Source organism: Sitodiplosis mosellana, unplaced genomic scaffold, assembly GCF_009176505.1.
Source record: "Sitodiplosis mosellana isolate CC-2019 unplaced genomic scaffold, AAFC_SMos_1.0 Smas_scaffold_3, whole genome shotgun sequence".
Classification (NCBI taxonomy): domain Eukaryota; kingdom Metazoa; phylum Arthropoda; class Insecta; order Diptera; family Cecidomyiidae; genus Sitodiplosis; species Sitodiplosis mosellana.
The window spans coordinates 4,264,692-4,283,963 of record NW_022595246.1 but is presented as its reverse complement, the minus strand read 5'-3'; the positions used below and the strand labels follow the sequence as shown (position 1 = coordinate 4,283,963).

General features: G+C 36.8%; 5 protein-coding genes across 8 annotated transcripts; all 5 read right to left on the bottom strand.

The window, feature by feature from the left end:
* Positions 1–107: 107 nt before the first annotated feature.
* Positions 108–4,347, bottom strand: LOC129565582 (uncharacterized). Of its 4 annotated transcripts, none has more exons than XM_055440596.1 (13): positions 3,883–4,347; positions 3,735–3,803; positions 3,425–3,655; positions 3,121–3,351; positions 2,912–3,052; positions 2,652–2,846; positions 2,334–2,534; positions 1,951–2,268; positions 1,710–1,877; positions 1,550–1,621; positions 1,233–1,490; positions 963–1,142; positions 108–905 (listed from the first exon to the last, which is right to left on the bottom strand). In XM_055440596.1, the coding sequence occupies exons 1-13, from the start codon at positions 3,907–3,909 to the stop codon at positions 582–584; spliced, it is 2,415 nt and encodes an 804-aa protein (XP_055296571.1). In that variant the 5' UTR covers positions 3,910–4,347; the 3' UTR covers positions 108–581. The 4 variants fall into 4 exon arrangements, with proteins under 4 accessions (XP_055296571.1, XP_055296572.1, XP_055296573.1 ...); XM_055440597.1 differs by having other exon boundaries at positions 969–1,142; positions 3,883–4,335; XM_055440598.1 differs by lacking the exon at positions 2,652–2,846.
* A 146-nt stretch (positions 4,348–4,493) lies between these two features.
* Positions 4,494–7,865, bottom strand: LOC129565878 (uncharacterized). Its single transcript, XM_055441181.1, has 9 exons — positions 7,597–7,865; positions 7,231–7,509; positions 6,724–7,113; positions 6,531–6,653; positions 6,139–6,447; positions 5,801–6,019; positions 5,465–5,686; positions 5,291–5,401; positions 4,494–5,217 (listed from the first exon to the last, which is right to left on the bottom strand). Exons 1-9 carry the CDS (start codon positions 7,624–7,626, stop codon positions 4,894–4,896), a joined length of 2,007 nt encoding a protein of 668 aa, XP_055297156.1. The 5' UTR covers positions 7,627–7,865; the 3' UTR covers positions 4,494–4,893.
* A 413-nt stretch (positions 7,866–8,278) lies between these two features.
* On the bottom strand, positions 8,279–11,449 carry LOC129565603 (zinc finger protein 271-like). The gene is made up of 10 exons (XM_055440622.1): positions 11,289–11,449; positions 10,896–11,201; positions 10,355–10,774; positions 10,121–10,294; positions 9,791–10,057; positions 9,494–9,727; positions 9,355–9,438; positions 8,898–9,293; positions 8,677–8,820; positions 8,279–8,565 (listed from the first exon to the last, which is right to left on the bottom strand). Exons 1-10 carry the CDS (start codon positions 11,346–11,348, stop codon positions 8,497–8,499), a joined length of 2,154 nt encoding a protein of 717 aa, XP_055296597.1. The 5' UTR covers positions 11,349–11,449; the 3' UTR covers positions 8,279–8,496.
* A 158-nt stretch (positions 11,450–11,607) lies between these two features.
* On the bottom strand, positions 11,608–14,500 carry LOC129565644 (uncharacterized). The gene is made up of 7 exons (XM_055440742.1): positions 14,278–14,500; positions 13,694–14,044; positions 12,988–13,636; positions 12,190–12,840; positions 12,071–12,124; positions 11,944–12,000; positions 11,608–11,823 (listed from the first exon to the last, which is right to left on the bottom strand). The coding sequence occupies exons 3-7, from the start codon at positions 13,363–13,365 to the stop codon at positions 11,734–11,736; spliced, it is 1,230 nt and encodes a 409-aa protein (XP_055296717.1). The 5' UTR covers positions 13,366–13,636; positions 13,694–14,044; positions 14,278–14,500; the 3' UTR covers positions 11,608–11,733.
* A 163-nt stretch (positions 14,501–14,663) lies between these two features.
* On the bottom strand, positions 14,664–19,272 carry LOC129565643 (zinc finger protein 26-like). Its single transcript, XM_055440740.1, has 10 exons — positions 18,645–19,272; positions 18,203–18,496; positions 17,870–18,094; positions 17,324–17,473; positions 16,900–17,193; positions 16,625–16,810; positions 16,020–16,556; positions 15,515–15,952; positions 15,051–15,444; positions 14,664–14,955 (listed from the first exon to the last, which is right to left on the bottom strand). Exons 1-10 carry the CDS (start codon positions 18,861–18,863, stop codon positions 14,783–14,785), a joined length of 2,910 nt encoding a protein of 969 aa, XP_055296715.1. The 5' UTR covers positions 18,864–19,272; the 3' UTR covers positions 14,664–14,782.

Below are 19,272 nucleotides of genomic sequence, written 5' to 3'. Positions count from 1 at the left end.
AAAATATATGAAATTGAGTATAACTAGACTCTAATAGAATTTGTGTCTCGCCCGTAGATTTGGATTCATTCACATTGCATGGGATTTGAGCAGATAAACAAGAAAAATTGAATAGAAAAAAATGGGAATTTTATTTATTGCGTCGTACACTTTATCATTGCTATTGAATCTTTTTTCTGTATAATTGCTGGCTGTTCATTGACTTTGAATATGACTTTGTTGTGAAAATATTAATATTGCTTGACTTTTGCCAGCTATCATCACACGGTTTTTGAATTTTATGCAAATTGCATTTACAAAATTTGAGAAAATCTATTCTTGACATATTTATTCTACCATTTTTTTCTCAAGAAGTTTTTAATTTTATGACTTTCAATACTGATTTTGATTTTTTTATTTTTCTTTCCGGCAAGAAAACGGGTTTTTTGTTGTTTGTTGTTTTCTTTTGTTCATTTTTCATTATCTCTTTGCATTATTTTTACTTTTTTTCCGATCATTTCTTTTGTTTTCATCTGAATATGAACTTGATTTTTCAATAAGCTATTCCGCAAAATGATTTGAACGCTGAGAAACTAATCTGGTTATTTCTTTCGACTTAAATCTAATGCACCGCTGGCTAGGTCAATTACACCAAAGTCCGAGTCCTTCTGAACGGTTAAATTTAAGGGCTCATCATTTGGTTGCATGTCTTGAGCACATTCCTGTTTCTCTGCTGCCGTACCCAGTTCTACTGGTTGCATCGGTGGAATAGCATCAAAAACAGGTGCCTCAGTGTCATGTGAGTGGGTATCGTGCGTTTCAGCGTTGTGTGTCTGGGCATCAGGTACATCAATATCGTTCTGAGATTCTTCTACTGCTCCTTTTCCTCCTTCTTTCGTTGTGATATGATCGTCTGCCTTTTTTGCCTTGAATTTTGTATGCAATCAGTCAAGTTATCTATGAAAATGTTTGAAAAAATTTACCATTACCGCATAGGCACTGTCTTCAGAATGCACTGCCATCACATGTTTGGTGAGCAAATGTCCTTGCACAAAATATTGTCCACAATACGGGCACATCATAACATTTCGACCATGGAGCCGATGGTAATGTTCACAGGCTATCACATAAGTCGAAAGAACCATACCGCAAATCGTGCAACCCTAACCAAAAATTGATGAAAATGAATTTAAAATTTTTAGAGCAAATACTATAAACCATTATACGAATATAGCCAAATCAAAATGATTTACTTTGCTTCGAACGCCCGTCGAGCGAGTCTTTTGTTTTGGCGACAATTCAGAAGTGGATACACAGCGTTGTGATTTGCGTTGATCATTCGAACTGGACTGTGGGTTGATATGTGAGGTCTGCTCTGTTTGTGGGGGATCATGTGTCGATTGCACGTGAGACGCATCAAGAACATTTGCTCGTGTTCGTTCAATTGGAACACCTTTTGACACTGGCACTTCGTCATTTTCATCGTCTTGAGCATTTTTCTTCGCGGTAGTCTGTTGAAGAATGGAAATGTCTTGATCTCTTAGAGTAAGAAAATGTTCAAAACACTTACGAATGATGCTGAATAGCCTGGATGGCAAACCGATTTGCTTCTAAGCAATGATCTTGCAGAACTTTTCGCTTGCTATAACAAAATGTTGGAAATAGATGGTCGTTAGAATATTTTGCAATGGAAACTTGTTGTTATTCTTGAAATAAACATATTGACTTGCTTTTGTTTCAGAATCCATTCGTTTCAAATTCAGCGATTTGCGCTTTAGAATTCGATCGCTCTTTACCATTTTGGATGGTATACTCGGTGCATCTTGATTGTGCCGTGTAAACAAATGCACACGCATCTGTTGGAATGACAACACCTTCTGGCACACATGGCACGTAGTCTGTATCGAATCGGAACGAAATGCGGGTTAGTCTTCAGTGAATTATGCATTGAATCAGTAGCAAGAGGTGTACCTTATTCTCAAAGGCTTTGGCCGGTAGATCAACGTTTGGATGTGAACGTTTGTAGTGGTTTATGAGATTGTGAGCTCCAGACAATGACACCAAAATATTACACTCTTTGCACTGCACGTCCCAAATGGAGTGTTGATCACGGTAGTGTTTGAAGGCTTCGTTACGAGTATTGAATTTTTGCTTGCAATTTGTTCGCGGACAAGCGGTCGTGTCAGGGAAATGCCATCGCATTGTCGGATATTCTGTCATTTCACCCAAAGTAATAACCTCGTCCTGACTGATATCATCATCGTTTGCTTCGCCATTTTCGAATGGAACCTGTAAAAGATGGTGATTAAACTATTGAACCCATTTGAATTTGTATCGGATTTTTGAGTAAGTACCTCCATTGGCCCATCAATTTGTTTGGTCAAATTCGATTCGTACGTTTTTGGGGAGAAGGCACCTTTTTCCAGCGTCCTTTTATGTTTTGGTGCGTCTTTTGACATTGTTCCTCGCTTTTGTTTTACATCGTTCTGGCCTTTCTTGTTTGCGTCACTTTTTCTCAACTTGGTTGGTTTCACCAAAGGTTTGAAACCCCGAAACTGAAAAAAAAAATTCATCACTTTAGACTGTTAAAAGGTCACTTAAGACTAGATTCGTTTGTAAACTGTCAACGAATATTCCTTCTCAGCATGGACAATTTACTAGAAATTCTTTACATTGTTCAGTTTTGCGGCGATTTCGTATCGAAACTGATGAAATTTCTTCATGTGCTGAATGAGCGCTGTTGATTTGTCAAAATACTTTCCACAAAACGAGCACATCGACACCGTTCGACCATGGGCTTTTCGATAATGATTGTTGGCAAGCAAATAGTTTTTTAGGAATCTGCCACAGATCGTACATGATCGCAACTAAATTGACAAACAATTTTGAGAATAATGATGTCAAATTACACGAGCTATATTCTAAAACTCACTTTGTTTTGTGGATTGAACGAGCGTGCCTTACGCTTAACCAATTGTCGGATGGAATTCGTTGTTGCCTGAGTCGATGGATCCGACACGTCTTGAGAGTCATTGGCGGTGTCCGATGTGGCATCAACCGAGGTTGATATGTCCTGCAATTGAATCGATAATATTTACAAATAAAATTGAAATACGATCAAGAGGTAAACACCAAGCCTACCGATTCAATATCTTCCCAAGATTCTGTTGTTTTGTCACTCTTAACGGATGATTTTGATGTGAACAGGTTATTGTCCACTTTTGTCACTTTTCGTCTCTTTGCTTGACCTTTTTTTGGTTTACGCCACGCGGAAGATTTTCCCTTCTTTGATTGTCGCCGATGAATTTTATTCATGTGATTGTTCAAGTAGACATAGTTTTTGAAAGTGGAGTGGCACTCTAAACACTCATGCTGCAGAAAATAAGGAGAAAAAAAACCCATCAGAAAACAGTTCATTTATGTCAAAACCAAATGTCTTATTTACCCGTGTCGTTTTCACTTTCACTGGTGGAGTATCTTTTGGATGCTTGCGAGCATAATGTCCAACCAAATGATGTGCGGCTGTTAACAACATCAGTGGATAATCACAAATGCGACACAAAACAGCGTGCTTTGCATGAGTCTTACGATAATGTTCAATGGTCTTTGCTCGTGTTTCAAAATGCATACCGCACGATCGAACGGGACAACGTCTTATGTCTGGAAATCGCCACACCTTTTAGACCAAAGAAACAGAACCTCTGTTGTGGTAAAACGAAAATTCGAGTTGTTCCATTTGAAAAATGAGTACATACCGTGCTTTCATATTCCGTGAGCTCGCCCAATGTAATCAAATCGTCTTCGGAATTATCGCCCGCCGATTCCTGATCGAATAAATCAAAAACACAATTCAATTTCAAGATTCAATTGATTGAAAAAACTCTTCAATTTTTTTATATTTACCGAGAAATTTTCGTCTTCACTGCACATTTTAAACAATTCACATATCACTCGTTTGACTTGTAAATATGCGTCGCATTTGACAATCGTTACTTTTGTTTCACAACTGATTCACTGAATGTCAAAACACTAAATGAGCGTCGAATCGGCTCTAAATAAACACGTGCTGTGATTTCGTTCGCAGAGAAGAGAAACAATGTTCGCTTTGTTGCTGATGTGATTTGGTACCGTATATACTTGTGTCACTTCACTCAGCAAATGCTCACATAATCGCTTGTTTTGGCTATTGCACAAACGGTTCTTTTCAACACAAACACCAGTAGCGAAGCTGTGTTTGTGAATGTATCGGTATGACGCATAGATGTTTACAAATGAAATGAATGCCTGAAATAACTTTGCCACGCACACAGTTTGAATCGCACAAGTGGTTGGCGAAACGAATGCCATGTTTACGACGACGACGACGACGGCGGCAGAAACCAACTTCACATCGATTCTGAATGGAATTTGACTTTGTATCTGATTGGAATGGAATTTTGGATCAAATTTTATTTGGAATGAATTATTTCAAAGAGAAAACGCATACTATACCGAATACATACAAATCAAAACGATTTTTTGAATTTCTAAACAACATTGTTTTTTTATTATTATCGAAAAAAAAATTATTCCAAGCATGTGAACTGTTTCATCTGATTTGATGTATGTCCCACTATTTCAATGCTATCAAATGTATGAACAAAAAATGAATTGAATTGAAATTTTTGATAATTTTTTCAGTATGAACGATTCAAATATCTGTTTTTAAGGGTGGAAATCTTCTTTGTTTGTTCTTGACAATATTCAATTGGATTTTTAGTCATTTTTGTCTTATTTCTTCTAAATTTAATTGTTACAAACTATCGAATTTGCTTTAAATATTTTTTTTCTGTTCGCTCTATAAGTTATTCATGTTAAATGCGAATGCTTAACCTAAATTATAATGTATTTCAATACATTTTCATGCATTGCATGTTAATTTTCACTGGAATTGTCTTGCGATGTAATTGGTGGTTTCACATCGTCTTCAGAGTCGATGATTATAGCTTCTTCATCGGAATCAAGTACATAAATTACTTTGGGAATTGATAAATCCAATGGTTGAGCCGTATCCGATGGGTCATTATCGGCTTTGGCCTGAACAAAGGTCAATAGATCAGTCAAACCGTTAAATGGAGTTAATGTGTGTTTAGACTCGTGCTGTTCCAATGGATCGTCCTGGCCTTCTGATCGTTCCAAGTTCGATGTTTCATCGCGATCACGGTCATTGTTTCCAGAGTCTCGAGCTCGCTTTTTTACCTAACATGCAGAAATGAAATTCAAATTATGTGAAAAGTTCTGCTTCTACATGTATTTTTCTCAATTTCCTTACCAATCGGCGCCTTTTGGCTGCCCTCTTCACTTCTTCATCGTCGTCATCAGTTGTGGTATCGTAATGTCTTGATTGTGACACCACTCGCTTCTTCTTCCTTCTCTTCACCATCTGAAAATATTATCAGTTTTTATTTCTTTCCCGGTTCATGTGTAATTTAGTTCAAAGCATTACGCTATGCTTGTTGTGTTGATGCATCTTCAAAGCAAAGACCGTTTTTGAGACGTAACGACAATCGGTACACTGCAAATTTATTTCTTCTTCACTAGATGGTTCAGATGCTGTGCGAAGCGGTGTCAATAAATTCTCTTCTGATTCGTTATCCTCTGGCCGAGTTAAAGAGTCTTGTTGATCTGAAGTCACGTTCTGACTTGGAGTATTTGACATTGTTTTGATCTTTCCAGATGAGAATAAATAGAGAAACAATTTTTGTTAGCATTTATTCGGAAACTGGCTTAAGATTCAGAACACAATCAATTAATCAGTTGTGAAGTGACAAAGCCTACTTACTTGTTGCTTGATATTTCTCGGAGTATTGCTGGCCTTCCGAATTTCGGGAAACGGCAAATGTGAATGATTTTTCTGCCAATGATCACGTGTTGTATCCAGTTGCTTTGCTTCATGTTGACATCCTTTCATTGGGCATATAAACCTCTTTTTAGAGTGAACTTTCAAGTGTTTATTCATATTGCCGGTGATATGTTTGCCACATATTTTGCAAGGAACGAACTTATGAAAGAAAGAATAAAACAGGTCTCAATAGTATTCACCCGTTTGTCTCATGAACATTTAAACATTATGGAATTTGATTCAACGACCAATAGTTCACTGTTCTTCATTTTACTTACATTTGTCGGTGTCGCTTTGGGTTTGACCGAAATTTCCCCATTTGGATGCATTCGCTTGCAATGAGGCCGATAATTTCTAGCGTTTATTGGCTTCTCACATAAAGTGCAGAGAACTGCATATTTGGCATGTTGTCTTTTGAAATGAGCGATTGCTTGTCGGCGTGTTTTAAACACAGAATAACATGTATGAATTGGACAGCCCTTTAAGCCATTTGGAAATCGCCATTTTCCACCTCTTCGGAGCGTGATCAAATCGTCTTCTTCTTCTTCGACTGGATTGTGATGATTTTCCATAGTTTTTGCTGTCTCCTGAAATAATTATGGCAGTGATTTAGAAGAAATGAAATCTGACAAAGGTCACATTTGGTACCTTTGGCACCTTGGTTGCATACCTTTTTCATTGTTTGTATTTTAAGTGGTAGTTTTGGACTTTTTGTGCTGTCTTTGACGTAAGATGGCATTTCGAAATCATTTGGTTTGCCGTCACCTTTCTTCAATGTCTCCTTCACCTGAAGCTAAAATTGAGTTCACATTAAAATGTCAATGCTCATCATATCAATGCTTTTAATATGAGGTTTTGCTTACATTTGCTTTACTTCTTGCTACCATATTATACGGTAACAATTGATATGGATGTACTTTCCGATAATGCCTCACAAATTCATTTGGTTTTTGCGAACAGATTGGTTTGACACATATTGGACAGAGAATGGAATGCTTTGCATGTCGCTTTTTATAATGATTGATCGCATCGTATCGAATGCCAAACTGAATGCGACAAGTGTGGACTGGACAATGTTTAATATCCCTTGGGAAGCGCCAATGGGTCGTCTTTCCACATCCATGGAGTGTGATTAAATCATCGCCGTCATCGTCGTCATCGTCGTCCTGGTCGTCTTCTTCTTTTGTTTCTTCATTTTCAGCACTTTTTTGCGGTTTAACTACGTTTTCCTTAAATTCTGTGATGGTATTGCTCTGTTGAAACAAAAATTCAAAATGTTTCATTTAATGATTATGAGTTCAAACCGGTATTTCCAAAAGATGAAGTAGAGATTATTAATAAAACATATAAACATAAAAAAATTTTATTACTGCTTTTAATTCTGGCGGCAGATGATTCTGATGCTGTAGTGCGTGATGATATAGAAGCTGGGCGGCATCACAAAAGAGTATGTCACATAAAACACAGACCATTGACGTATCAGCGTGTGTATTTCGAAAGTGTATCAGCGCAATGTTACGAGTGGAGCATGAGATTCCGCATAGTGGGCAATGTTTGGTGTCTGGAAACTGCCATTTAATTGGAGTCTTGAACGCTGACAATTTTCCCAATGTGACGAAATCATTGAAGATGTCATCAGAAATCTCATCCTAAGGATTATTCAATGTATTGATCAAAATTGACGATTACAATTATGAAAAAATAAACAGCAATGATGAAATAGTGTTATTGCTTACCGATACCGATATTGCGTCGATGTCACTCATTGTATTTCGTCACAGATTTAGCAGCTGAACAGTTAGTCAACAAAACTTTTTATTCGACTATTTCATGCAATTCAATTAATTAATCAACATTTTCAAATCGAAACTATTTTGACACATGCTATGAATACACTAAACAAAAAATATTGCTCCTCTGAATAGGTCGTCAACGTGCACACAAGCAGTTGTGGTCGACGTGCGATCGGATAGCGTATCTAATCGTTTCTGATGAAACGTGAACTGGTGTATTATGACTTGTTACGTTCGATTGTGTTGATACATAGTGAGCGTGTGAGAGAGCAAACTATACCGAACGGACTTTGTCAATGTGTGTGTGTGGGTAGTGTAGTCACATCACAATATTGCCTTGAGCAAAAGACGTCGCTTCGATGTTGTATCAGCACATTTGGATTTCCAAACATTTGAATGTTTAGCTGTCATTCGGTTCAACTGAAAGATCAGATTTTTCTTGCATAATTTCCAATGATTTCTTCTGCGTGTTCCGATGAAAAGGAAAATTTCATAGGAAAAAATATCTCGAAACTGTGAAAAACTACTTACCTACCACACGGTGCTTGTAGAATGATCCGATTCAATGGTGATTCGAAATGGGATTCGACTGGTGAAATACCAATTTAATTAAATCAAATTCCAATTTTGTGAGCAACTTTTGGGATATGATTTATTCTTTGGATCATTTTATTTCAAAAATTACACACTAAATAGCAATTATATGTTGTTGTTTGTAAACTTAACACTAACTTATTGATGAAGGTGGTTTATTTGTACGAAATGTTTAAAGTAAAAAAAGGGTGGAATATTTGGTGTTAGATTAGGTTAGCCTCTTCTTTCAATGACTTTGGTCCGTTGTACTTAAAGATTTTGGTTTTGAACAGGAAAATTGATGGGACATACTTTTCTTCTCATACTTGGTGATTGGGCCTAAGTAAAAGCAAAGTTTGATGAGAATGAAGATCAAATGTATAGATTAATGATCTCTGATTTTTTTATGCAGTGTAGCAGACATGATTTTCACCCAAAAAATGAACAAACCTGACAATGTATGTTTTCTTCATTTCCTTTGTTTTCTGCTTCTTGGTCGGTTTGGGAGACATGTCCACTTGCCTGAATGATTTCTATGAAAGTATCGGTCGATTCAACGCGCTCAGCACGTTCCATGTGATCTGCTTGTCGATTCTATCGCAAATAAGCAAATGTTGTAATGATAATAAGAGCAATCCTAAAGACTGGAATGTATGGCAAAAGACACTCACCATTTGTTGTTCATTTTGTGCTTTGCCTAATTCAGTATCTGTTTCGTTATCTGAATCATCGGAAATAATGATGGGTACATCCTCGGTATCAGATATTGAAATAATGTCTGTATCATCCACTTGCCGCATACGAATCGACAAATCCAACGGTTTTTCATCTACTTCTTCCTCTTGAACTACATCATAGGCTTGGGCCTCTACCATTTCTCCTTCTTCCCCTAGATTTTCTTCTTCTGCATCTATTTGTGTTGATACTAAGCTCGGTGTTCTACTAGGTATAGGGTTCATTTTTTCTATTACAACCATGCATTCCATTTCAAGCAGCATATCGTTTTGCGAATTGGCCTTCATGAGTTCCGTTAGTGGAATGTTATCGTCATCAGAATCATTGGATTCCTATTTTATTTGAGAAAAGAATGTCATTCAAAGTCATGTTCTTATTTCACAGAATACTCACCATTTTCTCTTTTTTTATGATCATATGACCCGTGGTACTGCTGCTTTCCGATGAGCTCGGTTTCGGTCGCTTCCTTTTTTGAACCTTTAAAAAGAGCATTATTAGAAAAACTGCATTAGAAATGAGTCCTAACACTTACTGTGTGCCCTGATCGAATTGAATGGATGTTGTGTTGGATCATCGAATGTCTTCGCAAGCCAGCAACACTCTGAAACGATCGATTGCATTGAGTACAATCCAAATCGTCTTCATTCGATGAGTCTTGAGATGATGAGCTATCGCCTATGTCACTAGTTCGAAAAGGTTCCAATAAACTATCATCCGATCCAAAATCATCCCGTTGAACGATCGAGATTGATGATTCTTCTTGGGTCTATTAGCAAATTAGATTTTCTTTGTTATTTGAAGCTATATCATTTTTTTTCATTCAACCCACGCTTAATTCAGTCCCGGTATATGCATCGTTCGCTGACGTCTCAGGCTCCATTGTGGATGTGGATGTCATTTCTGGCTCCGTTGTACGCCAATTCGATGATGACGATGATTTCGGCTCAGTTGTATATGCAGTTGTTGATGATTCTGGCTCCATACCATCAGATGTGTTCGACGATGCCCCCGTCGTGAAGGCATTCGATGACGATTCTGCTTCCATAGTAGATACTGATGGTTGAACTGATGCACTCGATGACACGGGACAGTGGACCTGCAATTGGAAATTCGAAATTGATTCGAAAAGAAATTGAATACAAAACCATACTGTACACACATTTTCTTCACTTTCGGTGGTACTGTACGTGAATTCGCTTTCCTCCCGGAGTTCGGGAAATCGCAAATATGAATGCGCTCTATTCCAATGTTCACGCAATTCAACCGTTCGCTTCCATTTGAAATTGCAATCCTTCAGCGGACAAAGGAGATCTTTTTGGTCATCATTCACAGACTGTAAAGCAAGATAACGATCATCATAAATCGAATTCATATACATTTGAATAGTATTTACCTCGAAATTGCCATCTTCCGTCGCTTCCGTTACTTCGTTGCAATCTCCAAAATCGTATGGAACTTTCGTGTTTGGATGCATCCTTTCATAATGGTTTAAAATGTTATGGCGACTATGGTACCTTCCATTGGTAACGCTCAGTGCAATAGGTTTGTTACAGATGCTACAGAGAATCGAATGATCGGCATGCTTTTCTTGGTAGTGAGAGATTGCTGCCGATCGAGATTTAAATACTTCACAGCACGTATGGGATGGACAATGTTTTTGATTGCGGGGAAATTGCCATTGGGTGATATGACCACACCCATTTAGTGTGATTAAGTCATCTACATTACTATCTTCATTTTCTGCTTCGGAATATGTTTCAGATTCAGTTCGCTCGTCCTTTTTCTTATTCTTCGTTTCGATGGAGCTCTTGGCCTATTTTAATTTAAATCATAATTTATTAATTGTAATAAATTTAAATTGATTAGTTGTCAAACTGTATTGTAATTGAATGAGTAGTTCAGTTGTTCTCAACTATTGTAACAAATTGACTTACTTTTCGTTTTCTCTTTGCGCCTAAATCATATGGCAGTTCTTCATTTGGATGGATTTTTTTATGGTGTGACTTGAAATCTTTTGATGACTGTGCAGAAATTGGTTTGTCGCATATCGGACAAAGGATCGAATGGCTGGCGTGGCACTTTTTGTAATGAACAATTACATCGGATCGAACGCCAAACTCGAGGCCACAACGTAGATTTGGACAATGCTTCAGATCTGTTGGGAAGCGCCATACCGTTTGTACACCGCATCCGTTGAGTGTAATCAGATCGTCTTCTGCATCACTTTCACTTGATAATTCCTGCGGAATAAGCCGTCAAATTTGTTATAATAACCAATCAAAATGTATATATTTTTGATAGTTCTGAGAAAGTAGTTAAATACTTACAATACTTGATAGAGTTTCTTTTCCCATTACGAGTTTCGATAAAGCACTTTCACTAGTCATACTGTTTTTTTTTTGGTTAAAATTTTCCTTCTTTTAAAATTCAACTCAATTGTCTATTTGTTTTCATTAATGCGGCGACTGCGATCTGAAAAGAAAGAGAGAACAAAATAAGTAACGTTAGTAATATTGTAAAACTTTCGTTGCCATTGTTGTCATAAACACAGTAAATTCGAAATTGCGAATATCGAAGTATTTCAAGACGAAAAACATTTATTATATTATAAATTGATAAAAAATATGTAGTAATTTATATTTGGTCGTTCAATGACGTGATTTTGTAATTGCAAGATTTTTTTTGTATGAAAAATTGAGTGAATTATTATTAAAAATTAGCTTATTTTGCTTTAAAGTATTTGCAAGATATTTCATTGAATTTAACGCTATTTCAGTCCTGAAGTAGGCTCCAGTCAAAATCATCATTCATAGTGTCGTCAATTCCATCGATTGCAGCTTGGGGAATTCCAATTGTCTCTGGCTTCATAGAAAAACATGCAATAAAAATGAAAAGTTCGATCAATTTTGAAAAAAAGTTGATATATTGAAATTATTTTGTCCTTTTGGGGTATTTAATAAAATTGCTTTCATTTATACTTACTGCTGGCAAATTTTCATCCAATTCACCATTGACCCTTTGTTGAGGTTGTTGTTCAATCTGAAATAGGAAAAAGTGTGAATTAATTAATATAATCGAACATAAAATATCAGTTGTGGAAAATACTAACAAGTGAGCCTTCTTCATCATCTTGTACCTCAATGGGTGGGTCAACTTCTTGAAACTGAAAGAAAACATAATGATGAGTTAAACCTGTTGTGAATTCTACGATTTATTATCCAATTTTACCATGTAAAGAACCTGTAATGCTGAAATGTGTGCTCTTTTGGACACTTGCTCGACAGCATTTGTTGTTCCATCCTCGTCTGTGTCGTCGGAAATATCGATGACCGATTCTTCATCATCAGAAATGGAAATTATGTCCGTTTCAACAGCTGGCCGTGGAACGGTGTCCATTTCTACATGTTGAACCATGCTTCCTGACTGACGAACTCTTTGATTTGGTGAAACACTTTGCTCGATACCCGCCTGAGTTTGCTGCTCTTCACCGTTTGTTTTGTCATCGGATATAGATACGATGTCATCATTTTCGGCATTTAATTTAAACGTTGATTCTGGTATAGAAAAAACTCTGGTCACTTGAAGCATGCTTTTCGCTTGCACATCTGCTGGTTTTTGTGAATTGCTTTGTGCTATCAATTCCAGCTGAGTTGATCGTACTTCTGGGCTTATTTCGTCACTTATTGACTGGTTCATAGCAACTGATGCATTACCATTCGTTTCAGGTGGAGTGGCTTTCTTAGTCATGTCAGAAAATATAGACTCGTCGTCACTCTCAAGATCAGACAATTCCGATAAAAATCCACTTCCGGTTGCTTGATAGGGAAGAGGGGCTAGTAGGCTATCCTCTGCAGAAAGTGCCGAGACATCTTGACGAACCTATTTGCAATAAAACATTAAAAAGTGTTGTTGTTTAGGTTTTGAACGAAATAAGTTATTTGAATCTTGAAAGTTATTAATTCTTTGGAATAATTTTCCATTTCGATTGTACGAAAAATATTGTTGAGGAGGTTAGATAGTAATTACATCTTTTTGGTTATTGTTGCTTGGCGATCTTCTCAATGATCTTTTGTAAATGAAGGCGGTGCCTTTACGAATATCTGGAAATTGGAGAAAGGGGTGTTCGTAGCTCCAGTGCTGGTGTATTAAGAACATTTGTTCTGCTGTGTATTCACAGTCTTTTGAAGGGCATCGAATTTCTAAATCGTGAACTTCTCTTAAGTGTCGGGCATAATTTTTAGTTAAGAGAATATTGCTACAGTATTCACACTGCTTGCGCTTGCCCTTGATGATGGCTTTCTTGTTTCTCTTGCTTTTCGATGTAAAGTTGATCACTCGACGTCTCTTGGTTTTCCCAACCATTCCATTTCCAAGTCCGTACGGAACTTTCACATTTGGATGCATTCTCCGAAAATGATTTTGAAATTTCGTTTTCTCGTGCGAGCAAATCGGTTTGTTGCATATGTCACACAGTATTGCTCGCTTGGCATGTTTGACTTTGTAGTGAGCAATTAACTTTGAATTGGAATTAGAGATAAAATTGCATTGATGAACTGGACAACGTTTCCTAATGGCCTTTAGGAAATCGCCAAAATGTTTGCACACCGCATCCGCTGAGTGTGATCAAATTGTCTTTAGAGCCAGTCCGCTTGTGGTTATTATCGGATTCATTCACCTGAAATGCACACCTCGATCAGAATATTTCATATGAAAAATGTTGTAGAAATTATACTTCTTGCTCATGGATTAGTTCATTCATTGAATGATTGATGTCTCCAATTACAAATGTTGGCACTTCACTGTCAGGATGCATTTTCTTATAATGCCGTATAAAATTCCTCGCAGAAACAGGTTTGACACAAATGGAACAAAGACTGAAATGGGCAGCGTGTTGTTTTCTGTAATGGTTTATTGCAGCAGAGCGACTTTTGAATTCAAGGCCACAACTAGGACTTAGGCAGTTTGTTATGTCTTTTGGGTAGCGCCATACAGTAGCGACGCTAAATCCATTAAGTGTGATCAAGTCGTCAATTTCCATATCAAAATCAGAATTATATTCGTGATATTTTACAACATGTTTAGCCTGATTAAATAAAAAAAAATAATCATGTATTTTTTAACCATCTCTCTAGTGAACGTTCATATTTATAAGTAAAAAGAAAAATAAAAAAAATTATTTACGTACTATGTCAGTCATATAAATTGTAAATTTAAGTGGAAAAACTTCTTTTTCTGACATAAATAGCAAATGAAGTTTTTTCATTTGAATTTAGAAGTAAAAAAAGTTGAAAATTTGTTTATAACAAATGTCTTTACCATTCCATTGATTTCTTTACGAAGATCATAGGGCTTTTCTGTCTCTGGGGCGCATCCACTAGGTGGGACCGTATTTTTTGTATGACTCTCGACTGACATTGTCTTTGTGTGTCAAATGTGGGGCACGTTATTTAAAATATCAGTTGAATGATTATTTTATTTGCACTATTTGTTAGTGGATATGTTTTAGTGTGTTTTATGAGTAAATTTCTTATATTTTCAATGAATTTTTTGTTACTTTTGTTTGTTTTTTTCACAAATCAATCAGAATGCTCAATGAATCTGAAAAGAAAGGAAACAAAAGGACATTAGTTGAATGGAAAATACTTCTTCTCATGCTTCTATCTTGACTACTATCTTATCTGTTATAACACAAAAACATGCAATTTTTCTGAAATGAACATTCAGTTTATTCATTAATTACGTTACAAAGGATTGTACACTTTGTAATAATTAATCATGCATTGAGTCAAAGTAATAATATGGTTAGTAATTCGAGTGAGAGTTATTCTTCGATCATGGATTCTTCAAATGTGATCTCGTCCTTCACAATAATATCAGTATCATCGGTCAGTGTGGTTTTTTTGGTGCGACTACTGAAAATCGCTTGATTGAAGCTCGAAACCAAGTGATCAGAACTTTCGTATTTGATATTGACAGTTTCACATTTGATCAGGGCTATAAAATGAAAAGAAAGGAACATAATTAATTAGAAGATTGCAATTTTTCTCATTTTCTATGAAATAATTAGAAATCAATTCAATGAAACTCACTTCGATCGAGCAAATCATCCGTTGGGCTTCTGTCATGCTGAGTGGTGGAAAGGTCGAGTGGTTCATTTTGCGATAATTCCACTGAAATTTCTTCATCAGTGGTATCGGCAGTGCTTCCATGTCCAGAGTCAGATACTTTTTCTTCGTTTTCCGTTGAATTTGGGTCAGTTGTGGCTTTATCCATTTCTTTCGAAAGTTCCAAAAATTGTTTTCTCACATCTGGAGAGATGAATATATCTGGACTCAATGAATCCAGATTGTCCTTAATATTGACCAGCGATACGACGACACTCATTTTCGGTGTCTTATCGTTTATTTCATTCTCCTTATTCGAGCCAATATTCAACTCCACGTCTTCTGCTTCATTTTGTGTTTTCTTTTCTTCACGTATTTCCTAGAAAACAATTGTTTTACAAAAAAAATCAGTATTCATCGATTAGGATCGTTTGAATTGCTTAACTCACCAAAACAGGATTTGCATATTTCCAAGGTGCATCTTTGTGAACCTCCAACCAATGCTGTTTCAGATGATCGATGTTGGCGAATAGAGCGACGCACATTTGGCATGTGATGCCATTCTTTGTGTGAACAGTTCTGTAATGCAACACCGTTGACTTGCGAGACAGACACTGCCTGTTGCATATCGGGCACATGTTAGATGTGATGAATGGATAATTTTTCCGATTTTTCTTGCTGGAATTCGCATTTGTCGCTTTTGCAGTCTTATTAGTCGTAACAAGATTGGTTGACGTTGGGACATCAGAGTCAGTAATTGGAACATCGTCAGCTTCCGTTGTATTTCCCGGTGTATTTTCGATTAGACATTCAGTTAAATTTTCGACTCTATTCTCCATTTCATTTTCAATGACATTTTTTGTTGCATTTTCACCTTGATCGTCAACCTAAACCAAAAATAAGAGAAAATATGACATTTATTCCATATCCTTCGTGATTCTTTCAAACACATGCCTCCATTGGTGTTTGTGCTTCGAATTCAACAAACTTGGAATTCTCATGGCTGTGCGCCCAATGTGTGAGTAAAGCTGCTTCCGAGCGAAAACTCCGCATACAAATGGAACACAGTTCAAACTTGATTTCGTGTTCATCAAGGAAGTGTCTTTGGCCGTGACCCTTTGAATTGAAGACCTGTTGACATGTTGTGCACTTATTTAGATTGAACTGATCGAATAATTCCTTTGTGAATCCAACTCTTCGCGACGATTTCAAATACAATGGCATAACGATGGTTGGATGCTTTGTTTTGAAATGGTATGGCATCTGACGACTGTTTGTGACCAGCATTTCACATTCGGGGCACATTTGAATCTCGTCTGAGTGCTTATTGTTGTAGTGCAACATTGCCGCTTCGCGCGTTGGGAATTTTCTGCTGCACACCGAACAGTGTTCAAAGTCCAAAGTGAAACAACCGCCGTTATCTCCACTTTGATCCTCTTCAATTTCAATAACTTCTGATGCCACTTTCAACGGGACGACGGGACATTGAGCCTTGAGGAGAAAAAGTTTGTCAAAATTTCAAGTCTCAAAGCAAAATTCTAAAAGTACTTCGAACTTACATTTTTCTCGCGCATCTTTTCAAACATCTTCAACAATGGATTGTTTGGCTTTGTTACCTTTGTTCCATTGTCTGACTTCTTTGCATCCTCCTGATGATCTTGTTCTGGTGTGTTCTCGCATTTATCAGAAGCATTCATTTCTGACTTATTTCCATCAGTACTGTTCTTATCGTCGTGTTTTTGTTTCTGAAAAGTAGGTATATAACAACAATCAAGACATTTATTGCTTTATGCTTAATAGGATGAAATTACTATGCAAGTTAAATCTTGAATACCTTTACAAAAATTCGCGTTGGCTCAAATTCTTTCGGTAATGTTGCTTTCGGATGATGATTGGAGAAATGAGTACGCAAATTTTGGACCGTGCTACATCTGGTAAAACATTGCGGATAGGGGCATTTTACAATTTCTTCTTGGCGATGAACTACTTTAAAATGTTTTTTCGCCGAACTGTTACTGGAGAACACTTTTTTGCACATAGGACAAGTGTTCGAATCAAAATCGACGTCTGGAGGCTTTGATCGCAAATCAGAAATCGACTTGATGCTTGGGTACGTCGTGCATGTAGCCTGTGTGTGTTTGAAAAAAAAACAGATTGCATCGAATTAGTCCATGATTATGGTGATGAATAATAAAATAAATTAAACAGTTTCAATCATTCAAACGGTGTTTAGCACCAAATAAGGTAATCTCAATTACTTGTTTATTTTTCAGTAATTTTTTCTTTCGGATCGGTTTCGAGAGAGTCTTCTTGACGTGCGCTTGAAAATAATGAATTCTCATTCTTCCATCGGTTTCAAACATTTTGTTGCATTGCGGACAGGCTTTTGGCTCTTTCTCCGGCACCACCTACATTTGTAAAAACAATTTAAATTAGTAATAGTAATAAATATTCGATAGGCTATTGCATTTTCATATTTATATCATTTCCAATATAAACGTTTGGCGCTACTCGCTCCATTTTCGCTTCAATCCAATCCAATCTATGCCATGCATACACAGTCGACAGCCTATTACGATACACTTGGTTTATAGTATTCGAGTGCATTCAAGCTGTTCCACTCTATAGACTGTCTTCTGTGTATAAGCGTTGTGTTGCATAGAGCGAAATAGAACGAAAACAGTGCGCATTGCGTCAATCGTTCAACAGGGTAAATGAAATACATATTCCCAAAAATGATCATTCTTCTGAAATTAAATGAAAAATTTTGATAAGCAGAGAATAAATTCTTTCTATATACAAACCGGATCGCTCTTTTCATCGGCTTTGTCCCTTTCTTTTCCAGCATTTTCTTTTTTCGTAGCAACATAATGAACTCTAGCCCAGTGTATTTTCATCACACGATCTGAAATGAACACTTTCAGGCAATCGGGGCATTTTGTTGGTACATTTGGCTGCACCTTCACGTTTAATTCACCGTTGGATGATTTTCTCTTCTGCATCTTTTGATTTTCCTTTTGAATTTCGAGCTATGGAAGATTTTGAATTTTTTTAAATTTTTTCCATTTCATCATCATCACTTCAATCAATAAATAGAAATAAATCAACACTTGTTAAAAAAAATCCACTTTACTTACGATACGTTCAACACTGATTTCACCGCGTAGTCGGTGTTTTGCCAAATGCACCTTTATGTACAGATTTTTCTTAACGCGTTTCTGGCACACTTCGCATTCTGTGGTCCAATCCATGTGCACCCGTTCATAGTGCAATTTTGCAAATTGATGCGATGCAAAGGCTTTGAAGCAGACAGTGCATCGATTCGAAGTGGGCCCTACATGTGTCCGTTTTTTCGCCGTCACGGCTGTTGATGATTTTTGTGAATCGCCTTCACTCTTCCCGTCCAAATTAACCGTTTGATCATTCGAAGACTATATTTTAGGACGACAAAAAGTCATAATTTGACATCATCACAAATTCAAAGAATTACATGTGTATGTATTCTGTATTGGGTATACTCAAACGGGCAAAATTGATCTAAGAATGAACACAAAAATGTTTAAATAAAAATTCACTCACACTTGATGGCTTGGGTTCGGCTGGAGTTTTGGGTGCTGTAACATGTTTGTTGTTCCAGTGAACGCGAAAGCGATCTTGCGTTGAAAACTTTAGTCTGCACTTGAAACACTTTACAACACCTTGTGCATGCTTCTCCAGCTGATGAATTTTCAGCTTTTTGGCACTTGTAAAGTTGAGATTACATCTCAAACACTTTGTATCGATCACTTCGTCGGACATTGCCACGTTTTCCGTGTTTCACTCAACACTTTCAAATATCATTCATATCATTCGCTATTAACGACTCGAATTAATACTACAACCTAGTCACCAGCGACTAGTTCAACTCAATCACTTTGATACAAACCTTTTTTTTCTACTAGAAAATATGTAGTTTTTTTCCAAACGTTCGTTAAACAAGTAATGTAGTCGAACGTCACTAACCAAATGAATGTGTTTGGTGTGACAAATCAGCGCGCCAACATCGAATGTGTATGAATATTCAATACTATGTGTGTTGGTGTGTTCGTTTTGTGCAAGTGTGACTTCGTTTGCGAGGGAAAACGAACGAAAGAACCGCAAAGCAGAGTTACGAAAAAGCAATAAAAATTATGAAGCAACAAACAATAAGCATGAAACACCTAATTCT